This window comes from Rhopalosiphum maidis, chromosome 2 (genome assembly GCF_003676215.2).
Source record: "Rhopalosiphum maidis isolate BTI-1 chromosome 2, ASM367621v3, whole genome shotgun sequence".
In the NCBI taxonomy this organism is placed as follows: Eukaryota; Metazoa; Arthropoda; class Insecta; order Hemiptera; family Aphididae; genus Rhopalosiphum; species Rhopalosiphum maidis.
This window is the reverse complement of record NC_040878.1, coordinates 86,304,635-86,331,829: the sequence shown is the minus strand read 5'-3', so window position 1 is coordinate 86,331,829 and position 27,195 is coordinate 86,304,635. Positions and strand designations below refer to the sequence as shown.

The 27,195-nt window shown below is 29.4% G+C and overlaps 2 protein-coding genes across 6 annotated transcripts; one reads left to right on the top strand and one right to left on the bottom strand.

The window, feature by feature from the left end:
* Positions 1–463: 463 nt before the first annotated feature.
* LOC113554101 lies at positions 464–1,501 on the top strand. The gene is made up of 2 exons (XM_026957792.1): positions 464–928; positions 994–1,501. Exons 1-2 carry the CDS (start codon positions 639–641, stop codon positions 1,205–1,207), a joined length of 504 nt encoding a protein of 167 aa, XP_026813593.1. The 5' UTR covers positions 464–638; the 3' UTR covers positions 1,208–1,501.
* An 817-nt stretch (positions 1,502–2,318) lies between these two features.
* LOC113552114 (dynein heavy chain, cytoplasmic) lies at positions 2,319–23,832 on the bottom strand. Of its 5 annotated transcripts, XM_026954816.1 has the most exons (65): positions 23,525–23,832; positions 23,144–23,413; positions 22,963–23,062; positions 22,719–22,892; positions 22,365–22,623; positions 21,888–22,295; positions 21,706–21,827; positions 21,406–21,643; positions 21,014–21,322; positions 20,810–20,945; positions 20,547–20,746; positions 20,308–20,481; positions 20,170–20,196; positions 19,762–20,097; positions 19,287–19,691; positions 19,101–19,222; positions 18,831–19,014; positions 18,499–18,759; positions 18,214–18,439; positions 17,865–18,124; positions 17,506–17,715; positions 16,988–17,134; positions 16,553–16,725; positions 15,743–16,481; positions 15,385–15,667; positions 15,059–15,316; positions 14,213–14,447; positions 13,952–14,138; positions 13,761–13,884; positions 13,595–13,683; positions 13,464–13,493; positions 13,121–13,356; positions 12,843–13,020; positions 12,274–12,498; positions 12,045–12,202; positions 11,764–11,974; positions 11,464–11,623; positions 11,214–11,401; positions 11,021–11,139; positions 10,767–10,926; positions 10,511–10,704; positions 10,131–10,392; positions 9,847–10,038; positions 9,499–9,679; positions 9,199–9,443; positions 8,565–9,138; positions 8,286–8,484; positions 8,105–8,222; positions 7,805–8,020; positions 7,585–7,740; positions 7,341–7,514; positions 7,111–7,275; positions 6,114–6,411; positions 5,657–6,045; positions 5,197–5,595; positions 4,824–5,116; positions 4,545–4,758; positions 4,291–4,485; positions 4,016–4,218; positions 3,814–3,944; positions 3,427–3,758; positions 3,161–3,358; positions 2,915–3,092; positions 2,759–2,855; positions 2,515–2,686 (listed from the first exon to the last, which is right to left on the bottom strand). In XM_026954816.1, the coding sequence occupies exons 2-65, from the start codon at positions 23,406–23,408 to the stop codon at positions 2,515–2,517; spliced, it is 14,091 nt and encodes a 4,696-aa protein (XP_026810617.1). In that variant the 5' UTR covers positions 23,409–23,413; positions 23,525–23,832. The 5 variants fall into 5 exon arrangements, with proteins under 5 accessions (XP_026810618.1, XP_026810617.1, XP_026810619.1 ...); XM_026954817.1 differs by lacking the exon at positions 23,525–23,832 and having other exon boundaries at positions 2,319–2,686; positions 23,144–23,408; XM_026954818.1 differs by lacking the exon at positions 20,170–20,196.
* Positions 23,833–27,195: the final 3,363 nt, after the last annotated feature.

Here is a 27,195-nt window from a genome sequence, read left to right as displayed (position 1 = left end):
ATAATATAGTATTTTATTCTCTTAGGAAAATGTAAAAAATATGAATAATTTTATTTCCCATAATAGGTGAGTAGGAGTTGATTACTTGGACTTTGTACTTTAACTTTTAACATAAAAAAATAATCATGGATAAACAATTAAACTTCTTATTTTGTTATTTGCCCTTGAAATTAATTGATAATCACTTTATTTTTATTTATATCTTAAAATGCAATGAAAAAAATAATCCATCCGACCAAAAGAAATATTTTCCTTATTAATCATTTTATAAACCTGAGAGTTGGTAATTGTGTAAATATGTGAATATGTGGTTACTGATTATAATTAAGAACTATTTACTCATTCATCAATTAAAAGCTTTAGATAAATGTAATATATTTTTTTTTTTTTATCACTATGGGTTAAACGTTAAACATTCATAGACTCGGGTCGAATAATACACACATCTCATTATAATGAGAGTCTGTTGTAGATACTAATACATTGCATTATACACATACCAATGTTTCAGTAGTAACCATACACAAACAAAACTAAACGTCCTTGACTAGATTTGGTAACATTTAGTTTCGTTTTAAAACACAGCAGACAGTAAAATATTATGATAATTAGTGTTCATTGTGGTTTATACTAACAAAATGTATAAGACAAGTGTGCTATGGTTGTGTACTTTACTGTGGTCAGTTGGGCTAGCAGTCAGTCCGATACCATCACGGTCACCAGTAAAAAATACTAATGTTGATTGTACAGGACCAATTGCGTTTTCATCAACTGGGAGTACATCAGTCCATTCTACAGGTCTGGTAGCGTATAAACAGAATATTGTTAATTTAGCTGTTACATGGGATCGTGAGGTTGGTGTCTTCACATGCGCTTGTTCCGGCCTCTACCAATTCTCTTTCACTGGTTTCACCGAAGAGAATACAAGGTAATATGCATTGGTTACAAGGAAATAGACTTTTAGACAACCATGCTAACAAAATAATAACATAGGATGGTGTTGAAGAAAAGATTAAACAACGGTAAACAGTGGACACCAATTATAGCAACGAAACCAGGTGGTGGATCAGCTACAATACTTTTGGAAGTTGAAGGTGGAGATCAAGTAGCTGTACATTTGGATGGAAATTCAAAAAAGTTCAATGCTAGACATGAACAAGACGTAGAAGTTACATCGTTCAGTGGTTACAGAATAGCAAAATCTTAGTAAAAATAAAGTATTGCTTTAATTACATACAACACAATAAAAGATTGGTATTATTGTTAACAAAATACCTAAAATTAAAAAACCATTTTTAACCTTGAAAATTACTGAGTAAACAGGAATTGATATGGAAAATCTAGTTGATTTTCTAAAATATTATTTATACTTATTAAAAAACATTTTTTAATATGCTGTATGTGTTACTGGTGAACTATCGTTAGTAATAAGTTTAAAATTGATTTAATATATAATTAACACACGCACGCAAGAAATAAACATTAAAAATAAAACAGGAAAGATTATCTTATTCATTTGATATCAATCAAAATCAATAAATAAATTACCACAGAAAATTGAAAGTAAAATAAGACATTATTTGAATAAATGAGTTAAAGTTAACCATTTTTAATAGATAGATAGATATTTTATTTATTAATATTTCAAATAATAATTAATTTATAAGTATATTTTCAATAACTATCCATAGTAAGTACGCATATTAACAAATAAATATGGTAATTAATTTTTAACCCCTGCCTATATTTGGTAGTAATTAGTAATTAGTAATATTCTAGTTTATTAAAGAAGTTAAAAATATAAATAACATACATTTTGGTTTGTAACTCTTAAAATTTCAATTTAGTTTTGTTATTTTTTTTTTCAATTATTATTATTAGAAATCGTAAATTTGATAATTTTTTTTAAACTAATTATATTTTAGGTTTTCTTATATATGTATACATATCTAATAAGTATTGTTAAAAATGCATCAAAACCACATTAGTATATTTCTTTTTTTTTAATATGAAGCTCTTAACATTTTCTATATACATTAAAAAAATAGCAATAAATAAAACATTTACAGCACATTAAAATACATAAAAAATAAATTAAAATAAGTAACTTGCATTCGAATTAAACTTCTTCTATGGCTAATAACAGAGATTACTCGTATATAATAATAATAATAATAATAATAATAATAATAAAAGGAATAATAACCAATTACAAACTGAGCGACAAATACAAAATAATAGAAGTTTAAAACTCGTTGCACTTATAAAATAATCATTTAAATTGATTATAAAAGTAGATTTATTAATATAAAATATAAAATTAAATTTATAATAAAATAGGTTTAGTTATTAAATAAATTCACAGCTTTTTGAAATATTTGTTTTGGGATATATTAGAATAAATGGCACCGTTGCTTTGGACCACAATACATTATTTTAATTTATTAAACATATTATGTATATAAATATATAAATATAATTTAATTAACATTTTATTAGTTCGTATTATTTTACCTAATTTAAAGCAGCAGATGTTAATAATGCAACTCCTCTTTCATAAAATGTGTGATGATCTTGTCCGGGAGCTACATCTAGTTCCACGGTGAATAATAATTCAGCTCGAGTAGAATTCAAGTACACTGGCAAAGATAATTTATCAGGTCTTAGACGATCTTCAGCTGATACGCTGCAAAATTCAATTTTTACTTAGAAAATATACTTTCACAAGACATTTTTAGTAAATAAAATATATACTTACTGTGTCCATCGTAACAATGTTACTGGTAAATCAGTCATTATGGATGAAGTTAATAACAACTGATTATTACGACATTGCGCACCTTGCAGTTTTAAACCTTAAATCATAAAAAAAATGATTAATAATAGAATTTTTTTCCTTTTTATTACAACTTACCAATAACACCAAAGCTACATTCATCCTGTTGAACTGAATCATACTCTAATGCATCAGTAATAGTTACATCTAGTATCAATTCTTCTAAGGACCAAGAATTGGCTTGTGCAATACACTGTCTGGTAGCTGTTATATAAGCTTCTGGATTTAATAAACCCCCAAGCCACACCGGGAATGACTATAAATACAACAATTGTAAAAATAGTAATACAAAATAATTATACTTAAATATTTTTAATAACTTACTTTGATTTGATTTGCACCTCGTTGAGAAACAAGTTGTGATACTTGTTGTAATTGTTTGACACGTTGACTAAAATCAGACACCCATTGGATAACTGTGCACCCACTGGGTACCGTGTATCGGCGCCAACCAACTGGCAATTTTCCTTTAACCAAATCACTGAACAAGCTCCTATGATAATTGGTTTGTTTTTTTTCTCCCTATGAATAACAATAAATAAATAAATAAATAATCAAAAATTATTTATGCACATTGTGGTATAACATACTTGACATATAGCTACTACTTCATTTAAATCATGTATAACTTCTTGTAATAACTTTGAACCAAAGTTGACTTCTCGTTCGAAATATCGATAAAGCGGATCTTTTATGTTCTCTACAGTACGTTTTAATGTTTGAAGCGATTGAGGTAAAAGTTGTAGCCAAGTAGTTGCTGAGTTATGCAATGTTCTCATCCAAGCTGGACGACCATCAGATGTTGGGAGTCCAATACTAGAATCAGGTCCTCCGTCTTTAACAGCTTGTTCAGTAACATAAGCAAGTTCATCTTCATCTTCTAGTTGTTGCATCTTCAATAATTTGCTTACCAAATCGGTACCTATTTAATAATGAATTAATAAATGAAAACTGTTACTTATTAGTTATTGACATACCTCTAGTAGTCAGTAGTACTTTTTCAGCATTGTTTGGTAATCCTAGCCATGATGGTGATTGTCTATCTGACAAATTTTCAATCCAATGTAAAAAGTGGTCACGCCTTGATCCATTGGGCATTGTAATATGCCTAAAATAAATTTGTTTAATTAAATATAATAAAAAAATGAAGATAAAAATAAATTTATTATTCATCAGTACCTATTATCTCCTCCAACACCATCTACATTAGCTACTAATGCAAATCCAGTTTCAAAACTACGTGCTGTGAACAACTTGCTTAAAAATGATGTTAATAGCCTTTGGTCGTAGTCATTGTCAATTTTACCACCATAAATACACTGTGACAATAAAGTAACTAGTGCATCCCATGGAATTTTCTCAGGAGGTAAATTTGTACGGCTCTAAATGTTAATTAAATTAATTAAACAAATTCAAAATCAATTTCATTACATAAATTTTAAATTATAACATACTTTAGCTGTTGTTTCAATCCATGTATCTAATGTGTCACAAGCAACTCTTAGATCAGATTCATTGAATTCATAATGTTTGGCCCAACCAAGTGGAGTATAACGTAGCCGCTCTTGTACAATCGCATGGAACCATGCAAGTAAAAAGTATAATCTAGCTCTTTCATTGGGTACTTTCATCATGCGTGACGCCGGAATCTAAAATCACATTATATTAAATACATTCTAATATAGTTATTTAGATTTTCAATGCTTACAGTATTGAATGTTCGTAACAAATTGGCTTTAACACCGGGTGGTGGTTCAAATACAAATATGCGTCCAGCTCTCAATAAATTTACAGGTACAGCAGAATTTATTTCCATCGTTAAAAATAGTCTGAAGTTAGTATGTGGTTGAAGACTGTGTAGTTTCTTTTCAAGCTGCACTAACCACTGAGGAGCCAGATGAACATTTTTCAACAACACCCATCTTGAAATAATGAAAAAAAAAAACCATTATTTATGATAAGACAAAATTTATATTATGCTATTTACCGTCCAAGACGAACTGCAGAATTTATGGCATCAGTAGCTTGACGGAAACCTTCAGCTGAACCAATTGCTACAGATGACAATAATTGATTATGTTGAGTTGCAAGATCATCAACACGACCAGAAGCATCATATCCGGGGGCCGAGCATAAAAGTGCTGGTACACTACAGTCCAATTCGTTTAAGACAATAGTTGCCAAGTCAGGTTCACGTTCTGCTGAAGAGGTTAATTGAGTACCCAGAGTTGCTTCAACAAATAGATTAGCTGATGCTATCACTCTATCTGGTCTGAATGCCTAATTATAGAATTGAAAGAAATATAGTAATCACAAATGTATATCATACATAAATTAACATCATGATGAGTAAGAAATACTTGAATAGCAAGAAGTTGATACATGGCTGTAGCCACAGGACTAAATGGAGCTGATTCGTCCCACAATTTGGGTACACATTGTTCAGGTGTATTCTGTGCCAGCCATGGTCCAAACTCTGGCATCTCTTCGACTCGTTCTGATAGATTTTTAAATGATGAAATTCTATTTGATAATCTAATCATGGCTTCAATTTGTTCTTGGTTTAGACTACTAAGAGAACCCTGTCCTGATGAGTTATTGGAGCTCAAAACTCCTTCTTTACCACGGAGGAAGAATTGGAATTCAGAGTCCAATATATTACCAATTGGTGATCCCTTTAAACTGATTCGACACAACAATATTGCTAATGTTAACCTATCATTATGTAACATTCCTCTAGCTACTCTTTCATAACATACCTAGAAACAATTTTTTGGTTATTTTAAACATCAATACAGATAATTATTTTTTAATTCTTACAGTGAATAAATCCTTAGTGACAATATCTAATCGAGATGTGTGATCAGTGACAGATGCCAACCTGGGATTAGATAATAACACTGAACTGAAGATATCCAAAAAGAATTTTAATGAATACTGATAAAGGAAATGGACTTGATTTAAACTGTCCATAGTAAAGTACATATTACTACAAGCTTGTGCTAAAGGTTTATACTGTTGTGAAACTGTTTCAATTTCAGCAATAACTTTATCAGTTTCTTCCACCTTTTTGCTTATATCTGCTGCTTCTTGTTTAAGTCTTTCTAATGTTGTTATTACAGAATCATTATCCAATATTTTACCTTTAGCTTCATTTAATGCTTGTAACAGTGATTTTTCTAACTGTCTTAAACGTAAGTGGAATTCACCTAAAATAATAAAGGTTTATATTTAGTACACATTGAATAATAATTACATTATTAACAATTATACATACCTTGAAGTTTGAGTAAGTCAGATCGTTTTGTGTCAATATCAGGCCTTTCAGCCTTCAATACACGATCTAAGCATTGACTTTGTAATGATGATCTAGTTACTGTAAAGTTAACAAACATCACTCTTGAGCATATGTCTGGTGAAAATTCAACTGTTGGATCACGAGTAGACAAAAATATGACAAATTTTGGTGATAAATCAATGTCTTGGTCTCCCAGTGTTATTAAAACACGACCTCCAGTACGACGAAGTTCTCGATTTAATACAGGATTCAAAATTGGATCATAATTTTCAACATCCTAAAAGTTTAAATATACTGATGATATAAGTATAAACATAACAAAATATAAATACTAAAAGAGGAGGGAAGTAGGTAATTGATTTAGTGTACAGTAGGTGTCTAGTGAACCTCGTCATTAAGGAGTAAATCACTACAATGTATGTACAGTAGAATCCGCTTAATTGGGACACATTGAACGGGACCTATTTGTCCCCATTATCCTACTGTCCCGATTAACTGAATAACTAATGAACCGATACATTCGTTCGGGACTATGCAATCTGTCCTTATTAAGTGATTGTCCCCTTTATGTGATGTCCCAAATAAGTGGATTCTACTGAATTTAAATTCAATGATAAATCATTGCGTACAAAAAATGATTCTGAGCAAAGATAGTCCATCAATCAATGTTACTATAAATATTTTATGACATATTTATACAGAGATACCTCCCAATAGTGGACTTTTTTTGGGTATAGGGACATTTTCAATAGGAATCATTACATCATTGTAAAATCAATAGATGCATTAATTGCTCTGTTCAGAACCTAAAATATTCCCAAGAATTATTTATATTAGGATTATTTCTCAAACAAAAACAATTTGTTTAAGATAATAATAATGAAATCATTTAACTAATTTCTTTGACACACTGAGTGTAAAAAACCAAAAATTTCATGCATTGACAATATAATAATAATAGAATAATAGTTCTTACTTGAACAAGCAATGGATTTCCAAAACGTAATGCAGATTCAAGATTTTTTCTAAAGGAATCATCCAAGAAACTTGTTTTTGTGATTTTAGCATCAGCATACTCTTTGAGAATAAATTCGGTTGCTTGCCCCGATGGGTCAATTATTAACGGATATCTATTGTATCTCTAGAATTAAAAATACTATATTTAATAACACAATACAATAGTTATAAAAAAAATATGACAAATACCTTCAACATAATAGCATTTTCGGTACACAAGTCATCTGTAGGTAATGAATTAGCATGCCAGCGAAGTCTTTCATCTGGATTTGACAAATATTCAGTCAATGCTATATCAGACCTATACTGAATACCAGCTAAATATAAATGCTGACACCAAGTGGTAAACAAATTTTGGCGATACTAAAATAAAACATAATCTATTGATTAGAAAAGAATAACATTAAAATTAATAACAAATATAAATACTAACATGTTGATCAAAGTAACCAGCATAAGCCAAATAGGCTGATGATAATAGAACATCTCCAATAATTGTGGCCATCTGTGATCTAAATGTATCTCTTGTGCTTTCCCATCTTTCTCTTTCAATCACTAAAGATTTTAAGAGAGCAATTGATCGATCAACCTATGAATATATTTTATTTTTAATAGTAAAAAATCAAAAAAAAATCATTAATTTAAAATCATACTTTGCTTTGAACATTTTCTAAATCAGATTTAATTGCTTGAGCTTGTGAAATTAATTGTGCATACTCTTCTTGATATTCAGTGATTGTTTGCTCTAACTGAGCAATAAGAGATGTAGTTTCTTCATTTTTAACTTTATTTTCTGATGCTTGATTTTCAAGAGATTTCAATTCATCTCTTAATGGTTCTACTTTTTTTAGTACATCCGCATAACTAACCTAAAACATACATTTTATTGGTAATTTTATTAGTGCATAGACTAAAAAAAAATATCAATAGAAAAAAAAAAAAATTTATTTTACCTGAGCTATAGCCCATTTAACCATAGGACCACAAGCCATACTAGCACGATTAACTTTTTCAAATGTATAATCTGGGTTATTCAAATATCTACTATGCATTTTTTCACGAACATCATCACTATAAAAATGTTATTATTAATTATATTTATATTTTTTAATGATTCACTTTAAAATGACTTACGAAATATTTTCTGTACTAAAGTTGTTAACAATTGAATTAATGAAATTTTCTCGCATGACAACTGCTCGAATTGCTTTCCAATCAGATGCATTTTCGCCAAGCAACAAACAAATGGACTCCAATGCTAACTTAACGACTGCAGGTGGATTAGCCATTGATCGTACCTCAACTAATTGTTGTTTCTTGATTTCCTTTACCGCTATAAAAAAAGTTTATATTTTATAGTTACTAAGTACTATGGATATAAACCTAATAATTAAATATATAATTGTGGATTACCTTGTTGAGCATCCATGACAGCGGGTTCAACATGCGCAAGATCAGCCATAACATCTTTTCGTTTTTCTGATATTAATACTTGTTGTGCCTTGATTTGTGCTTGTATTTCTTGTGATTGCACTTTACGTTTTTCAGCTTCATGCTGTTCTTTAAACATCTGCTGTAGTTTGGCATTGGCTGCCTCATTTTTGGTATTCAATTCTATTGATTTAACTGCTAATGATTTTTGCATCTCTTCCACCTGTTCAACAGTTTCAGCTATTTTGGATAGACCTACATTCAAATGGAGTTGTTGTTCTTCTAGTTCAGCTCTCTTTTCTTTATGTAATTTCACAAAATGATTGATAAAGTCCAAATAATGTCTGGGAGTTATTGCCATTGTTCGTGAACCTCTTTTAACCAATCGGCTGTTTGCTTTGTGTAATGTTTGATGCACATAAACAAAAGCATTCACAACTGCAGTACGATAATCTGGAATACTAGGAACTAATGAACAAGCAGATGGGAAGAAATCAGGAGCTTTCCACATTGGCGGTCCATCCAAGTCAACAGATCGAGTGAATTCTTGACCAACCTATAAGAAATAAATAAGTTAAAAAAAAATGTAAATCTAAGTTTAATTGAAAATATTTACTTGGAATAATGCTGTATCTGACCAGTCTCCAAACCAATTAAGAACACATCTGTTAAAAAGTGCAGGGGAGGTAGCTGCTCTGTCTTTTAATCCTTCAGAACTAGGATTCATTGTGAAAACAACATGCAAATTTCTCATTACTTGACCAGTGAACCATTTATAAAGTTCTTCGTTTGAATCTAACATAAGACCTTCTCTTTGACTACCTTCCTTACATTGAGTCATTAAAGTAGTATATTCGTCTCCTAGTAAAAAAATAAAATAAATAACATATATAAGAATTTTATAATTATTACATACCTTCAAATAAACCAGGGACTTCTCCATTAGCCAATAAAGTGTTCATGCGTTCAAGAAAACCCGATTCTAATACATTTGATTCATCAAGTATGAATGTTATTTTTTCATTTTTACACCCCGATCTTCTTAACACTGCTCTCAGATCTTCATCAAAGTCTTCACTTGTGTATTTGTTGTGTACCTAAAGAAAAATGTAACAAACATAAAAGTTCTAATAAATATTTTTTAATTAAATGTACTTTAATAACTAGTTTAGCAAAAAATAAATAGTAAAAACTAATTATCTAAAGACTAATGATAATTAAAAATAGTATAATAAAACAAACTTAGTTGCTAAATAATACTTACTCTGATTTGAAATACTGAAAGACCATTCATAAATGCAACAAATCTTGACAGTGTAGTCTTGCCGGCTCCAGAAACACCAATTAACAACAAGTGACCTTGAGGTTGTCTAAATATTCTGTCTATTCGTAATACATGATCTAATACTTCATCAAAAAGCACAATTTTTACATCTAATTCTTCTTCATAAAAGACCTAAATAAATAATTGTAACTTTAATAACTAGTAACATACTGATACCATAATAACTATGGTATGATGATTAAATATGGAAAAAATGTCAATACCTTTAGCCGTGCAGCAACGTAATCACGTAATTGTTTTCTTTCGACGGGTACATAATCTTTATGTAACCAATTGCTATAAAGTATTGGTCTTTGAAGAGCTTCTTCTTTGTTGATTCCAGGAAAATGTTTCATAGCAACTATATCAATATTTTCGTTTGTCCATTGACGTTCAACATCATCTACTAAACGATCTTGGAATAAACGTAATGCTTCATGTGCCCAAAGACGTACTAAACCATCAACACTTAATGTTTCCAAAGGCCTAAAATTATTTTCAAATTTAATTATTATTTAATATTTATTCATCTAAAAATAAGATTTTTATTCAATAATAGTTTTTGAATCATATTTAATATTAGTCTTTTAACAAAATTAATTACCTGATTGCCTCACATATTCCCCTAACCCAACGGGTCATTTCTCTAGGAGAATATACATAATGAGGTTGCATATCTTGAGTAAACCGATCCTGAGATGCTAAATAAAATTCGACCATTGCATTTGTTAAAGGCTCTGCATAACCACGAAGAGTTGGAATTAATCGCAACATTGCTCTGCTGAAGGTTCCATAAATCTAAAAAATTTAAAAATACAATAAATTTTAAAGAAAAATTGTATGCCTATTATGTAATTTACTTGTTTCAAAGAAGTTTCACCAGGATAGTCAACATATATTACTGGAACATGACGTAAGAATCTATGCGATAAAGGCTTTCTACCTGGATCTGTTGGCGGATTACAAGCTCCGACAAATTGTATTCTCTCTAAAGATACCCAAGCTTGATCTCCAGTGGGTCTGCAATTAATTAAAATAGATAATTGGATTTTATCAGCAATAATAAAAATAATTTAATATAATTTACAAAAATAAAATATAAATATTTAATTACTTGTAAAAACCTCTACGTTCTACTAGTTGTCTCAAGAATGATATTACTCTTTGAGTACCATAATTATCCATATCAGGTAAATTGATTTCATCACAGAATAATACCAACCATTTGCCAAGCTTTACATATAACAAAAAAATATAAAAATAAACTCAAATTTTAATATTATTATGATAAAATGATTACTACTTACTTGAATAGGAGATAGAAAAATGCCATTAGGTGTTTTTCTGTATTCACAGTAATGATCAAAAGTTTTTAATAAAAGTTCTGGGGTAGTTGCTGATGAAAAGTTCAAACCAACAACTTCCATATCAGGAAGAGCTCTTAATGCCGAAAATAAGGTCATTGTTTTACCAGAACCAGGAGGACCACATAATACTGAACACATTTTATATTATTAATTTTGATTACATAACTATTATAATTATTAACTAAATTACCCAAAGGTTTATGTTCTGCAAGCCAAGTATAAAGCAATGTTTCATGTCTTACAGTGTCTAGTGTAGGAACAACAACATCAGGCGATGCAACTTTATGTGTTTCGACTTCCACTTGTGGAACCCTACTAGACCAAGGAACCCAATCTCCATGGACATTAATCTAGTTATAATAAATAAATTAAAATGAAATAACTAAAATAAAATCGACTATAACTACCAATGTTATTAAATTATTGAAAATACACAAAATATTAATAAAATTTGTTCATCTACAAATTAACTTAAATTAAAAAAACTTACTTCGTAATCAATAATGTTTTCAGTCATTGGTGGTAAAGCTACAGTTGTTACAGACCTAATAAATTCACCAATATCAGAACGCACTTTCAATTTTGCATCACCAGCAAAACTCCATAATAAAGCATAAACTAAACATTTTGGAATATACTGTTCTAATTGGTCATGTGGAAGTGGAAAATCAGAATGAGTTCTATTATATTGAAGAACATTCCTGAAAAAATAAAATTACATATTATAATATTTGTTCATGTTAAATATATTTTTATTACAAGATAAATTACCTAATGCTTTGATTAATCATAGAAAATAATGATCCAAGCGCTCTTAATCGGGTAAAGTCCATAATATGTTCTTGTTTTATAGCATACTCTAAGCATCTAACAACTAAACCATCTGATGATAAATGAGGTTGTAACATTGTTACAATATCCAACTGAAGCTACACAAATCAAAAATATTCAACTTAAATCATATAAATTATTCTTTTTGAATAATGTATGCAATTAATACTTGTAATGATGGAGACATAAATTGTTCAACAGTAGATCCTGATGTAGCAGAAACTGGTTGAGGAATAAGAGATATTGAATCTTCATCTCCTTCATCAATAGGTATATTTCTTAAACGACTCAAATAATTTTCAAATATCATTTCAGTAGTTAAAACATCTTCACTAAACCATATCATACCACAACGTGATACAGTAGCAAGAGTAGCATATTTTAAATCTTGTACCTAAAAAATTTAAATTACCATAACATTTATTTTACATTAAACTTTTATTATAATTTGATTGAATATTAATTATATTAAAAAAAAATGTCAGTAGTATTTTTCAATTTTAAAAACAATTCATTAGATTAGGTAATATAAGGTAACATACACCAGATTAAATATAGATAAAAAGACTACTATGTTCATAATTCTTTATTTTGAATGAATTATTAAGCAATAATGGCATTCACTGGAGTAAAAGTAAAAACCAACAGGAAAAAACAGAAAAAAAAGTTTAGTTAAAATTGGTCATGACTTTAAACCATATCATTAATACAAAATATTTAAACATTACAATTTGTTACCTCAAACATAATTCGAACATTGGGTGGAAGTGATAAACGTTCTCCATTCGGTAATGTTAATAACTTATTGTCATCTAAAACAGAATTTAAATTTTCAACCCATTCAGGATCAACATCACCATCAAAAATGATCCATTGTCTTTTATTTATTTCACCACGAACATTATCAACAATTTTTCTAAAATTCAAATATTGTTAATTAATAATTAATAATAATTTTTATACAGAATATATTAAAATTTTAAAATATAAATTATAGATTTTGATATTGGTCTTACCTTAATATATGAGTAAATAAACCATCAGTCCATTCCCTAGTATTGGGGTCTAATGCACCATACAAAGCTTCTTTAGATATTGCCTTAGGATCAATTACATGAGCTTGTCCTTCCATTCCATCCATCCTTTCGAGAGCTTTTAATAATACTTTCCATGCACTAGATTTACCTGATCCACTTGGACCAACCATCATTAAACCATGATTTAATTCACAAATTTGATATAGTTGTAGCACCTACAATTAAATTAATTTATTTTATTCAAATTATATTAATTTATGAAATAACTACAATAAATAATAATTTAATACTAAAAAGGACAATAATCAATTAATGAATATACCTTTTGGATCCATGTTTCCCCCATATAACACTAGGTAGCATGTAAATAAAATATTTGCTCAATAGTAAATTAATTTAATTACTGAGTTAATAAAAAAGGAATTTTTAAGTAATTTATAATAAATATGCTACCTTTTCCATCCAAGGACCACCAAGCTCGTCATCTTCTCCACAAACATAATATTCTTCTTGGCAAACTTTTCTTATTTGTTCTTTCAATTCTAATAAAAAAATGTAAAAACAAATATGATTATTTTAAATTTATTTTTAATTGATAGTTGAGTATAATATTATTTACCTGTCATTTGAGCACGTTTATATTGGACTTGAGGGAATACATCATTTAACAAAGAAAATAAAAGTGGAATATCCTCTGCAACTAATTTAGGTACCATTGTTTCACAGACAGATTGAATCAATATCTAAAGTGATATAAATAATAACAATATAAATTAATAATAATAAATAAATAAATAAATATGTAATTACTTCTTGCTCTGGTAGATTTTCTGCAATTTCAGCTTCATTCAAACTATGCCTTTCAGTTGTTGCACTAATACCTTTAATATGCTGAATACGATCTCTCTTAACATTTCCAGCAGATACTAAAACAGACTTTAATGCTCTTAGTCCAAAATCATAGTGAGATTGATTAGAAAGCTGTTCATCACATAATCTAAAGAAAATATTATACATTACATTAAAATTTAGATTAAATGCCTTGATGTTATTAAAGAAAAGTTTATTTACTTGAAAAATGGTACAATTTTACATGCAAGTTTCTCTGCTGTACGGAAACCTTGTGAAAACAACATTACTTCAGCTATAAGTTGTCTATCAGGTTTAGTCATTGCTAATGATCGGAATAACTTTTTAAGATTGTCTGGAAGATTTGAACGGCCTGCATAACCAGGATTCATAGTAATAAATATTGCCATGTCAGTAGATACTCTGACTTGTTTTCCAACTAGTTCCACAGTGATGTCTATTAAAAAAAATTATAATTATAAATTTTAAATAGCAAAATAAAAAGAGTTATATATTAAATAACTATGAAATTAATTATGATAAAAGGAATAACAATTTCAAGTAGTATAAAGTATACAATACAAGTTAAGGAAATAATGATTAAATATTTAAATATATAATATGTACATAAATAAATTAATTACATAGGTTAAAATTACATTTACATGTTTACAAATATATTAAGTTGTTAAATAATAAAAAAAAAAATTGAGCAAGACATATATTGAATATTATGTTTTTAAGTAGACGTAGAACCTATATATGTTGTCTCCATCTTACACACGTGCGACACAGAAAATTTTTGCTCACAAGTTTCAATATTGTGCTGTTGGTTTTGAATAATCTTACCTTTAAATTTTATAATAGATCAGTTTACTCTAATATGAAAACTAACAGCACAATATTGAAACTGGTAAACGAAAATTTGTCATGTCTCACACGTGTAAGACGGAGACAACACATACGGGTACTACATCCTCTTAATTACACAAGTTACCATAAAGAAATGAAGAACCATAAAATATTTTTTTAAAGTATCACACCAATTCTGGTCTGAAATTTACTTACTAGTTTTCTTAGAATCCATTTGAGATTTCAATGCTTCTTGAATAGTTTGTATCTGTTGAGAAACAGCAGATAACATTCTTTCCTCTAATCTATTAAATTCATCAAAACATCCCCATGCTCCCACTTGACAAAGGCCAACAAATATGCGTCCCATAGCTTGGAAGTCAAAAGTTTCATCACAATTGAATACCAAGACAAATCGTCCCAACTGATGGCCGAGAGCTTTGACAGATTCAGTCTTACCGGTACCAGCAGGACCTAAATTAATTAACCAATTAATAATCAAAGTTGAGTTATAATATATGCATAATAAAAATTGAACTAACCAAATGGTGATCCTCCCAATCTAGCTTCTAAAGCTTGTGTCATAGTCAAGTAACAACGATCAGTTAATGGAGTTTGAACTAATCTGTCTTGCACACCAAGGTATTCAAACCCATAATAGAAATTAGCATTAGCCATTTGTATGGTAAGTTGCTTTAAGACATCAGTCTGATTTGTGTCTAAATAGAAACGCATCTCACAAAGCCATTCAAAAGATCGAGGGCTGGATACTTTTCTAGAAATCAGTCTTCTAGTGATCATTCGTTTATGAACATATTCATTAATCTGAAATAAAATGAAAATTAATAATAACAATTTTTACAAATTATTAACTATTCATAAATTATAATAAATACATACTAAATATTCAAGTTTCTTTCTCCTTAATGGTGGTTGCTCTTGCAAAACAGAATCTGCTAAAAAGTTTAATGATGTTTCGACTTGGGCCAATACATTTTCTAATGGAGTTAGTTTGGGTGTAGAATCATTTTCATTTTCACACTGCACTTGAATTTGGTGCAAAGCTGTTTCTATGTCTTCACTCCACAGTATTTGAGCAGATAACACAACAATCTGGGCTTGATAATTATCACACCATGCCATAAAAGCATCGTGGTCAATAGTTTCTTGTTTAAATTGTTTACTATTAGTAACTGCTTCACTTAGACGTGAAGCCAAAGTAAATCGCATTTCTTTTTCAACCAATGTGAGCCATTCATTGATTTTAGGATGGTCAGTTGTAGATATAGGATTAGTAAATATAACTTCTTCACCTTCACGAGATGCCACACCAAGAATGTTTGTGGATGTTTCATCCAATATTATAGCAGCAACACCAGCAAACATTTTCTTGAAATGTTTCTGTAATCTTGAAATATTTTTACTGTTACCAATAATTTCTAAAAGATCTTCATCACCGACAAAATAAAAACGTGGGAATGACATTCTTTCTCTTTCCAAATATTCTCCAAGAGCTTTTTGTATTTTTCCTAATAAATCAGCTAATCTTTCAAGAGATCGTTGTACTCCTTGAATATTAAGAACATCAATTACCATTCTTGATTTAGAAACTTTTTTCATCAAGCCCAAAAAGTCAGAACTGTAAAAATTATAAAAATTATTATGCATACATTGCATACACATACAATAAAATAAAAATTTTAATATTACCTAATATTGTGAAACCTTGAAGTTTCAACTGGTAGCAAAGTTTTAATATCAGCACTTCCTGAGAAAATACCTTCCAAGTAAACCCAACGTCTTTGAACATCAATCCAGACATCAAACAAGGTATTAATTCGATTGAGTTTTTCTTCCCATGTTAAAGCTTCTTCTTCAAAAACCTAAATTTACAAAATTTACATATCATATTATACATTAATAATCATTTACATAAACATCATATTAAAATCATAACACGTGACAAGTACAATATTTCAATATAAACAATAAGTATTATAAATATTTCTAATAAAACAGGAGTCATTCTGATACAAAATTTAAAATATGAGTATCATTGTATTAATAACATATAAGCCAAATGTAATAAAAATGTTGAGTGTTAAAAAGGTCTTACAGAAAATTAATAGAGTAATTGATAGTTACTTTATAATAAGGTGATAACTTCATAGCTGCTACTGAATTGATATGTTCTTTAACAGTATTAAAAAGTTCGTCCCATCCTCTTATTAGACGACACTTGTTTTGATAATTGATTAAGTCCAAAGAATATGACTGCCAAGTATCTCGGACCTAATAATAAAAGTTAGGATTAATCAATAAATATAATTACAGTTTACTAAATAATCTATAGTCTATAGATAATAAATTGAAAAATAAGTTATAATGTAAAATGTTAAAAATGTTTAATTGTACGTTTAAACTATAGTTTACATTAAAATTATATCATTTATCTAATTATTTACTTATATATTTCTGAAAATAAATGTATCATCAATCAATTTAAACTAAATAAATAAAAACACCTTTTTTTTTCTATAGAAATAAAAAGTGCATAACTAATATTCATTATTGAATTGTTAAATACATAAATTTAAACTAAGTATAAATCAAACTTAATTTAACCAAACAAATAAAATAAAATATCATAAGTATTAACTTACTTGTTTCAAAAATTCTTCTAGAGCCATTTCTCCTTGTGCAGTCATAATAATATCTTTAACTACAGCTTCATTTGCTTGTAAATCTACATCCCAAATTTGTCCCAATGTTATATCAGAAAACGTCCAGTTCACTCGAAGTTTGCGCATTAATTGTTTCCAATGGCGATCTTTTAATGCATCTGATTTTAATTCTATTACAGTCATGTTAACCTGAAAAATTTGAATTTCCAAAATTGTAAATTTAACTATATACATATATAAATAAGATTATATTTAATATTTCAATTAAATATAATTAAAAATTAAAATTTTATGGAAGACCTCTAACTATAATAGAAAAAATAAATATTTAAGCTTACCTTAACATAACTTTGCAAGAGTTTTTTTACATATTCATACGAAGAATATTGTCTGAAACGGGCAGGTAATTCTTTTAACTGATTAGTTAGACCATCTAATTGTTGACGAAGTTTCCTAGGCTGAACTGAAAGCCATGGTTTTTCACGAATTTCATCAATCTGTATCCATATTTTTGAAAGTTCAGACCAAACACCTTTAAGATCTTGCATTTCTTCAAAAACTACAATCATACGATCTTCAGCACTTGATAATGCGCTACCTAATAAATTAAACAAAAGTTTATTAATGTATTTTTAAACATATATGAACTATAAATTGTTACAATTATCATGAAAGCATATTACTAACCAGCTGGATCTTTAAGTTCTAAGGCTTCTTTAGCTTTAGCTACATTATCTCTTTCTTCTTTTATACGAGTAAATTTATTTTCAAATACTTGAAGCTGAGATAAAGCATCATCAGGTTGTGTATTGCCAGCTACTGGTTTACCCTGTTCCCATTCTAAAAGGAAATCATTTGTTCTGGTTTCTACAGCTTTGTTTTCAGCAATTATCTTCATTTGAAGACTTTGAACCTAAATAAATACAATTTTGTTACATAAATCAAAATTTGTTAAATATGTGTATTAATTACTTGAGTTTGAATAGATTTGTCTTTGCGCTTAATTATTTCATTAAATGCGCTCCACTCGCCTTCAACATTATCCAAATCAAGCCAATTACTTGGAAACTGGAATCTTTGTCTTTCTAAAATCTTTTGTCCTTTTTTATAAAGATCAACTTGTTTTTCCCAAACTCTCATACTACGTTTTAAAAATTGTACATAAGTAATAAATGACACAGCATCAGATGTACTTGCAGCTTCGATCGATTGTTTTTCCATATCATTACGAGACTAAAATAATCAAATTATTTTATTAATTAACGGGTTAATTAAGTACTTTTTAAACTAAATTAACAACTTACTTTCGCCACTTGAACATGAAACTCTGTCATACTATTACCAAGCAATGCTCCAAATTTATTCAAAATTTCTTTATGCCAAGAATCATATTTCAAGGCTACTTTACTTTGAACCTTACCATATTCTATAATAAATGGTCCAAGATCTTTTCGAGTTTCAGTTGTATCAAATGTTTTACGAGATTTTCTAAAAAAAATAACATTGTATAATTAATAAAATATGATAATTCAATAATTGTATCATATTTAAAACAGAAAACGCATAATTCTTACTGAATATCATTTAAATAGGTCATCCAAGTATTGATATCCTCTCCCATTTGATTGTAAAGATTATCAGCTTGTAAATCCCATAGAGATTGGTAAATTAGCCACTCTGACATGTATTTTTCAGCCTTATAACAAACACCATTACAAATATAATAAAATGTTAAAACATTATAATAAATATCTGAATACCTCATTTATTTTTCTATCCATTGCTTCAAATGCAGCTGTTAAATATGTTTCCCCAGATGGTAAATTGGCTAAAAGATCTTGATATGTCTGAGATGTTGGTTGATCTAAACCAACTTGGTATCTAGAACTTTGTAATCTGACTTGAGACGTTACTACAGCTTGCCATGCAAAGAATTGTTGCATGAGTTGAACACGTCCTTCGCATAGATTTGGATACAAATAAATAGTTTGATTGGTTATTCTAACTTCAAGTATCTGCACTTTAATTTGAGGATCACCACCAAGCTTATTAGTTGGTTGAGGTGGTGCATCAGTGTCCATACTCAAATCTTTCTGTTTTCCTTCTAACGCTTCAGTCCAAGCTTGTATACCAGCTTGAAGCCTTGAAGATAAACTTTTTTCAATCTATAATAATAAAAAAATAATTTAATATTTTAAACTATAATTAAATAAATATCAACTAGTAATTAAAAACCTGTTGATCAAGACGTGTCACCCAAATATGTAAATTTGAATATTGTCTTAGCGACAGATCATCTACTGCTCTTTGAATTTTAGAAAGAATATCTGCTAATGTGCTAGCTGAATATGCACAAGTTTCTAAAGATTTAACATCCAAGTCAAGCTGTTCTTCAACTACCAAAAGATCTTCAACTTTTTCTTGAAAAGCTAATATTTGTTCTGCATACTTTTGAACATATTGATCAAGTTTATAACTTTCCCACACCATTTGAACACCTTCTGCAATAAGAGCTTGAGTATCTTTATGCAGCCCAGCTATTAATGGTACAATACTAGTTTTATCTTCAATCTGTTAAGCAAAATTTTTGTTATTAAATACTTATTAAAAATATTTTAACTACAGATCAAATACAACCACTACCTTTAAATAAGAACTCCTATTGATAAGCTAATTAAAAAAAAATTTATAAAAATACATATAAACATCTAAAAACACATACAATTTATTTAAAATCCACATGTAAAAATAATACCTAATATTAATACATTAAAATCTTACTTTGTCTAAAGTGCATTCATAAGTACGAACACTTTCACGCAGGGATATAGCAAATGGATACAATTGATTAGCTTGATGAGCTTTATTAACAATTGCTAGGGGTACACGGAACCCAAGATTTTTTAAATGTCTCACTTCTTTCGATAAAGTAATAATCTCAGGTAAAAAATTAACCTAATATAAACATAATCATATTAGATAAATGTTAACACACATAATTGTTTGAATTAAATTCTTACCCTAAGCTTTAATACATTTCCTCGACCAGTACGAGATCTTGTACTTTCAATAGTAAAAATTCTTCCAGAAACACCCATATTTCTTTGTTGAACACCTCGAGCCCAATCGTCAAAAATGTCTTTAGTATTTAACTTTAGTCGGAAACTATCACCATCAGCTTTTAATTTCTGACCTTCTAAATGATCTTCCCATCCTTTACCTATTAAACAAAAATTATTTATTAACAATTTTATTTTGATATATTATGTACATTATATCAAACCTAGAACATCTTCAACTCGTCGTAGATAAGCAGATAATTGACTATCAATTAATTTTGCCCATAAAATGGAACCAGCTATTGGTGGTATGTCTTGTTGGTGGCTCAAAAAGTATGCTTTACTTTGTGGATACTGAGTCTAGAAACATTAATATTAACAAGTATTAGGTATAATAACGATATTTGTTATATTTTTGAAAAACTTACTTTAAATTTATCATGTAGAGCTTCAATATCTTCTTTAACTTTATTAATAAGTTGAGTTTGATATTCTCGTATAGCTCCACGTATATGTGGTCTTACAAATAGAGCATTAAATCTAGAAAATATGCGGAACATCTCATTAGCATTGCGAGCTGTTCCTAATTGATCTCTAAGATGAGCAGTAATTCTAGCTTCAACTCTATCAATTCTTTCTTCATATCTTGCTACAGCGGCTTCCCAAGCTTCAACTCCCTCGCGACTGATGTCCAGACAATCCACAACTTTTATATTCTCATAAGCTGAATTCACTTCCTATAAAAAATTTGTTGTTGTATAAACTAGTTTAAGTAATTAATACAAATTTAATATAATTATTCTTAGCAAACTTTTCATACCTCAATAGCACTTGTATCCGGAGCTGGTGATAAGGAAACAGGGCCTTGATCTTGGTCTTCACGCACTTGTGATTGTTGGGCTGTAGGTCTAAGAACTCTCATTATAACTGCTTGTAATTGTTCATGCTGTTGTCTGAACTTTCTCATATGTTCAAGCCTTGTTTGTAATCTTTTATGATCTGGTTGTATACGCCAAACTACCTTGAATGTTTCATCTCGTTTTCTTTTAACTACATCCCTAAAATCATTCAATTGATAAATATAATATTATAAATTTAAAATATATGTATATTTATTTACCTTAAAATAACTTGAAGTTTATCAAATTCATCATCATATGCAGTAAAAACATTAAAACACTGCCCCATGACTTTTTCAAATTCATCATAGGGTATATGCATTAAAAACCTAGTACCTAACACCTAAAAATAGTAATTATTAGTAAAAATATTACAAATCTTAATATATAAAACAAAACTTACTTTTAATAATTTTGATAATAAATCTCTGGAAATTGCTTCAACTAATTTTAATAATTTTGGTAAAGGATACTTTGTGCTCCGTATTTTTCGTAAATGAATAAAAATATGTTCAATAGCAGTACGAATACGATCTAAATCTGTTGCAGCTAGAAGATCATTGATAGGGAAATCTTTCATTAAAGTATTATAATCATTGACAGTAGCTAAAGCAGCTTTAAGCCCAGTATCACTATCAAAACTGACAGTCGCATGAAAACGTTTGCCATGTTTTAAAATATCTAATGTAAGACCAACTTCTAAACTATCACGCTTATCTTGTATACGATGTAAAGCTCTTTCTTTATTTAACCAAAAACTAATTTCTTGAAGAGCTGTTCCATTTAATGGATCTCTATCTAAATTCGTCACCTACAAAATTTGATACAATTTAATAAATACATAAAGTATAGCTAAGATTTTGTTTATACACAAATTTACTTTTTGTATTTCTTTGATCCAACGATTAACGCCAGCTTGAAGCTGATTAAGAAACTTTGAATCCTCAACAAGAGCTCCAAAATCAGATACTTTTGGTTTACGATTTGGATCATCAGCAAATTTGCTTATTACAGATAATACAGTTGGATTAATTGTTAATGTCACTTCAGGAATATCAATATTTTGTTGTAAATGAAGAAGTCCCATTTCTAATTCAACCATAGTCTTTTCTACTGATGGAGCCATTTTATCACCATCTCTATAAAAACAAATATCAATCATTTTGATATAAATTGTTTAAATATGTTTAATTAAAAATCAACAATCTAGTAACAGAATATTTTATAACAATACCTATCAGCTCTTCCCGATTCTTTAACATAACTCTTAAAGTATGGAGTAATAGCTTTACTAACTAATGCATGTAATGTTTCATATGGTGAACCATCATTAAACTGAACAAGTCGTACTTGACTTGGAATTGGTTTATCAGCTTCTATCACTGTTGCTCTTTTCATAAAGGACAAGCTATACAAACATTATTTTAAAAACTATCAATTTAGTTCAATTCAAATTTAAAAGGAAAATCATGTTGAACCTTGTCATTTTTTGATTGGTGAAAACAACTTCATTAGACAAATAAAATATTGGTATATCTTTATCATCGTCTCCGTCGGCGCCATTTTCTGTTTCTTCGTCTAAAAAAATATTAACGCTCGGGTATACATTATTTTTCGAAACTCAAAACTACGTTAGATGGAAATCATCAAGAATGAAACCTTTGTTGACGCTTTTTTGGACGAAAATCGTCGACGTGTTCGGGTCAGACAGAAACTTTTTGACGCATTCGAGATTGGAGGGATCGTCGAAAACCAAATCCAGCATGGACGTGGTAGCCGACTTGTCGCCGTGCAAGACGGTGGATACAGTTTTCTTTAAATAGTCGACAAACACGGCAGTATCCATAATGGACAGCGAGTTGGCCGCATTCTCGTCCAGCGACGACATGGTGTTAGCTGTGCCGCTGTCCAGCGATTCCGTCATCGTTCCTGTAAATTGAGGACGCCGAAAACTGAAGATTACTTGTCTTGAGAGCTTACTACATAATATAGGTACGTTGTTGAACGACCGCAGACGAGACCGGACTAGGCGGCATTTACCTGTGCAGAGAAGGGCCGGAACTAGTGTGGAACTGGGACGGTGCTGGGGTTAGAGAAGGGACGAGAAAACGCGAGAAAATCGAGGGCCGGTTTTCGCGTTTTCACATGTTGATGATAAGGGGGGAAAACCCGAGCAGCAACGTTCGATCCGGACTTACAGCTAAATATAGTTAGATAGAGTGGCTGCAATACGATTAAAGTCTGTACACAAAACCGGACTAAGGCGTCATGGCACGCGATGAAACACAATAATTTTAATTATGATATTTATGCTAATTCGGACGACACGAGAACGAGACGTGTATTTTTTGAATGACGGGGAGTAGCACACACACAGATATCGGATATGCACACACACACACACACACAGATATGAGAGCAAAGAGATAATATGCACCACCGACAACTTACAACAATTGATGCGCCGCATTCACGTCTCTATGGAATTATGTGTATTGTGTACAATACCATCGGTCCGTAATCCGTCAGCCGACCGCACTGATCGTCGTCCTATATCACACGCGGGTGTTCTGATACACCGACAGTGTGACCAACGCGTACGAGTCGAATCACCGGTTGGCGCGTACTCGCATAGTTGCATGAATATTTTATCGTACTTGTACCATAATATTAACTAGTTACTCTTACTGCCTAACTAGTTAATACTTTGTAGTAACTACTTTTATTTAGGTATTCCGTGGTCGTCGCATCGCGTAGGTAGCAAATAATTAATATGTTATATAAATAAATAACATTACGACTTGCGTGAATTAAGGCGGTTTCACACCACGCTTTCAAACTCAAAGTACATACTACAGACAATGAGACAATACCGCATTTATACAAAATATTTCATTACACAGTCAGTGACAATAATGATATTGTGTGAAAACACCTTTACGGACTTGTCTGCACTATATTTACGCAGTTATACGTGGCGGTATAATATACTACGCTATGACCATACTGTCTGATGTCAATTTTTGTCAATACTCGTCATTACTCTACTCATTAAACGCAGTCGTTTGACGAGCGCGTGTGTTGCGTTATGAATTTATATAAATATATGACATCTTTTCTTTTTTTGAGTCGCTTAAACATATTAACCATTTCGAAAATCGTGATATCTGCAGCGCGTAGCTATTAATTATTATTACGTGCTGGTACTTGGTTTATAATGTATAGTGTATACCTTATAATACCTACTGTTATTGTTATTGTTTATTACATTTACAATTCACAATGGACATACAGTCACAACGTACCTTAGAAATTGCAGTGCACCATAAACTTTTGTCAAGTCAATAGTTGAAGTTTGGCATAATAACACAGAAGTACAACACAAACACAGACACAGTGGCAGAGGCGTATTTGATGAAGTCCGGCAGGGGCGAGGGGGGACAATCGCGGCGGGAGCCAAATTGTAAGTCTCTTAAAAGAGCATCGCGTTAGAACTTAGAAGTTATATTTTTAGGGTTTGTTTTTTTTTTTTAGGGGGAAAAAGACGCCAAAATCGTAATTTACGCTTCTACACAGTGCCCACTGCCCACTGCAGTATAATAGCTATATAGTTGTATCTAGTCCTTGTATACAACTATAAACAATAGTTGATGTATTTGCGTCTTTGTGAACATATAAGGTGGAGCTGGTGAAGAATTTATGCAATATATACATAATACATAATAAATATATTATAAAGGTTAGACTGGAGGTCTAAGACGGCTATAACAGCTATATATAGTAATAGTATGCACTATGCACCTGAAATACACACAAAAGCTTCAATATTTGTAAACATTTTGAAAAATCAACTAATTTCGAAATTCTAATTTTCTATTATTATTCTAATTTATATTGTATTGTACAATAATAAATATACATATATAATAATTATTAATTAATAATAAATTAATATATACAACATGTATACTTAATACCTAATAAGTACGACTATGTTTTTCAGTTCACGATGCTAAAGATACCATTAATTATAAATTAGTACTAATAGCCAATGGTAATACGTATACAATGTGCATATTGAGTAACTGGAGCAAAATTTCAATGAAAAAATTAGAGGTGCCGAATCTCTTCTATTTTTTTTTTTTTATGACGTTATCTTAAGGTTATGAATGCATATTACTATTAAAATATTAATTAACACGAAACAATTAGAGGGTGCTAATTTCAAAATTAGGAGTGCTAAGCACGCTGCACGCCCAAACCCTCCCCAAATTGCGCCTATGCTGAGTAATATAGTGTACAGTAACATATTATAGGGTAATTTATTGGTACTTTAGTGGAAACGAAATCTTAGCCTTTATAGTAGGGGTACTAAAATTTAAAAAATATTTTCTGTAGAAAAAGTTCATTTGTATAAATTTGATTTTATATTGGGGAATGACTATTATCAGTTTTGTACTTTGCTAAAGGTATTTATAGAATCATTTTGGTACTAAACATTTCTAAGTATAAATGATAATATATTTCTAATTCATAAAACATAACTATAAATATTTTAAGTTCAAATCATATAAGTGCCTTCAAAATAATAAACAATTGACCTATTATTATCCAATATAGGTAGTTAATTAGTAATTATCTATAAATTAAAAGTAAAAAGAAAAGAACTTAATATTTAAAAATGCTAAATTGCTAAACAAACTCTACAGAGTACGATTAGTACATATATAATATATTCCTAAAAAAAAACATTTTGGCACATTCATCCATTTTAATAATAGTCTTTTAAACTATTTCTCAGTGCATCCTTTAAATTGTTTATCTATAAGTTTTTAATAATTATAGAAGTGCAATAATTAAACTATTAAAGTATAATAATATACTAAAATGATATATGTAATTTTATTATTATATCTATGAATTAACCTAGTAAAAGATTTTTTTTTGTTAGATACTTATTTATATTTGTATTAATTATAAGGTTAAAATATCCTAATTATAAGTAAATATATAGTAAATTATTTAATTGGTTTTATTGAAATTGAAGATACATAGTCGTAGTCTTCCTTCGGTTGCATACAGATATGCAGGATGGTAGAGTGGTATTGGTAGCTGTTTGAACGCAATTATATATTTAAATGAAGGATAACAATTTTAATTTAAAAATATTAACAACGAGAACTTGAGAAACTTTTACGTATATTAATATTATTATATCATTTATACGTACCTACAATGACATTTAAAAACATTTAGAGTTTATGATATTGTTTATTTATATCACGAACCTAATAACACAATTTTACAAGTAATAAAGCCACAGTATTGATTTGAAAATTATATACAATGAATTATAAATTATATAAAATTATAAACAAATACTATTATTATAATATACTATATTAATAATATTATAAATGCAATTTTTTCAGCAAACATTAATTTAATCTACCATTACATTAATGATAGTTAAGATAAATTAATATAATAACAATATTTAAAAACATATAAAACATATTTAGTATCTACCTTGTATAGACTGACAATCCGTCTTTACTCAGAATCGTTTTTCGTATGCAATGATTTATCATTAAATTCAAATTTAACACACACATTATAGTGACTTACCAACTGAATGACGAGGCACACTCGACATCTACTGTACTGCAGAATGATAATCTACTTTTTGAATATCTATTTAATTCGCGTTA

Excerpts from the sequence above, each read along its gene's own strand:
- LOC113554101 (XM_026957792.1), top strand. The coding sequence starts at position 639 with ATGTATAAGACAAGTGTGCTATGGTTGTGTACTTTACTGTGGTCAGTT. Across the intron at positions 929-993 it reads TTCACCGAAGAGAATACAAG|GATGGTGTTGAAGAAAAGAT; the intron begins GTAATATGCATT and ends ATAATAACATAG.
- LOC113552114 (XM_026954816.1), bottom strand. The coding sequence starts at position 23,408 with ATGACGGAATCGCTGGACAGCGGCACAGCTAACACCATGTCGTCGCTG. Across the intron at positions 15,668-15,742 it reads GAAAGAAACTTGAATATTTA|ATTAATGAATATGTTCATAA; the intron begins GTATGTATTTAT and ends ATTTTATTTCAG. Across the intron at positions 9,139-9,198 it reads CAGATACAGCATTATTCCAA|GTTGGTCAAGAATTCACTCG; the intron begins GTAAATATTTTC and ends TATTTCTTATAG.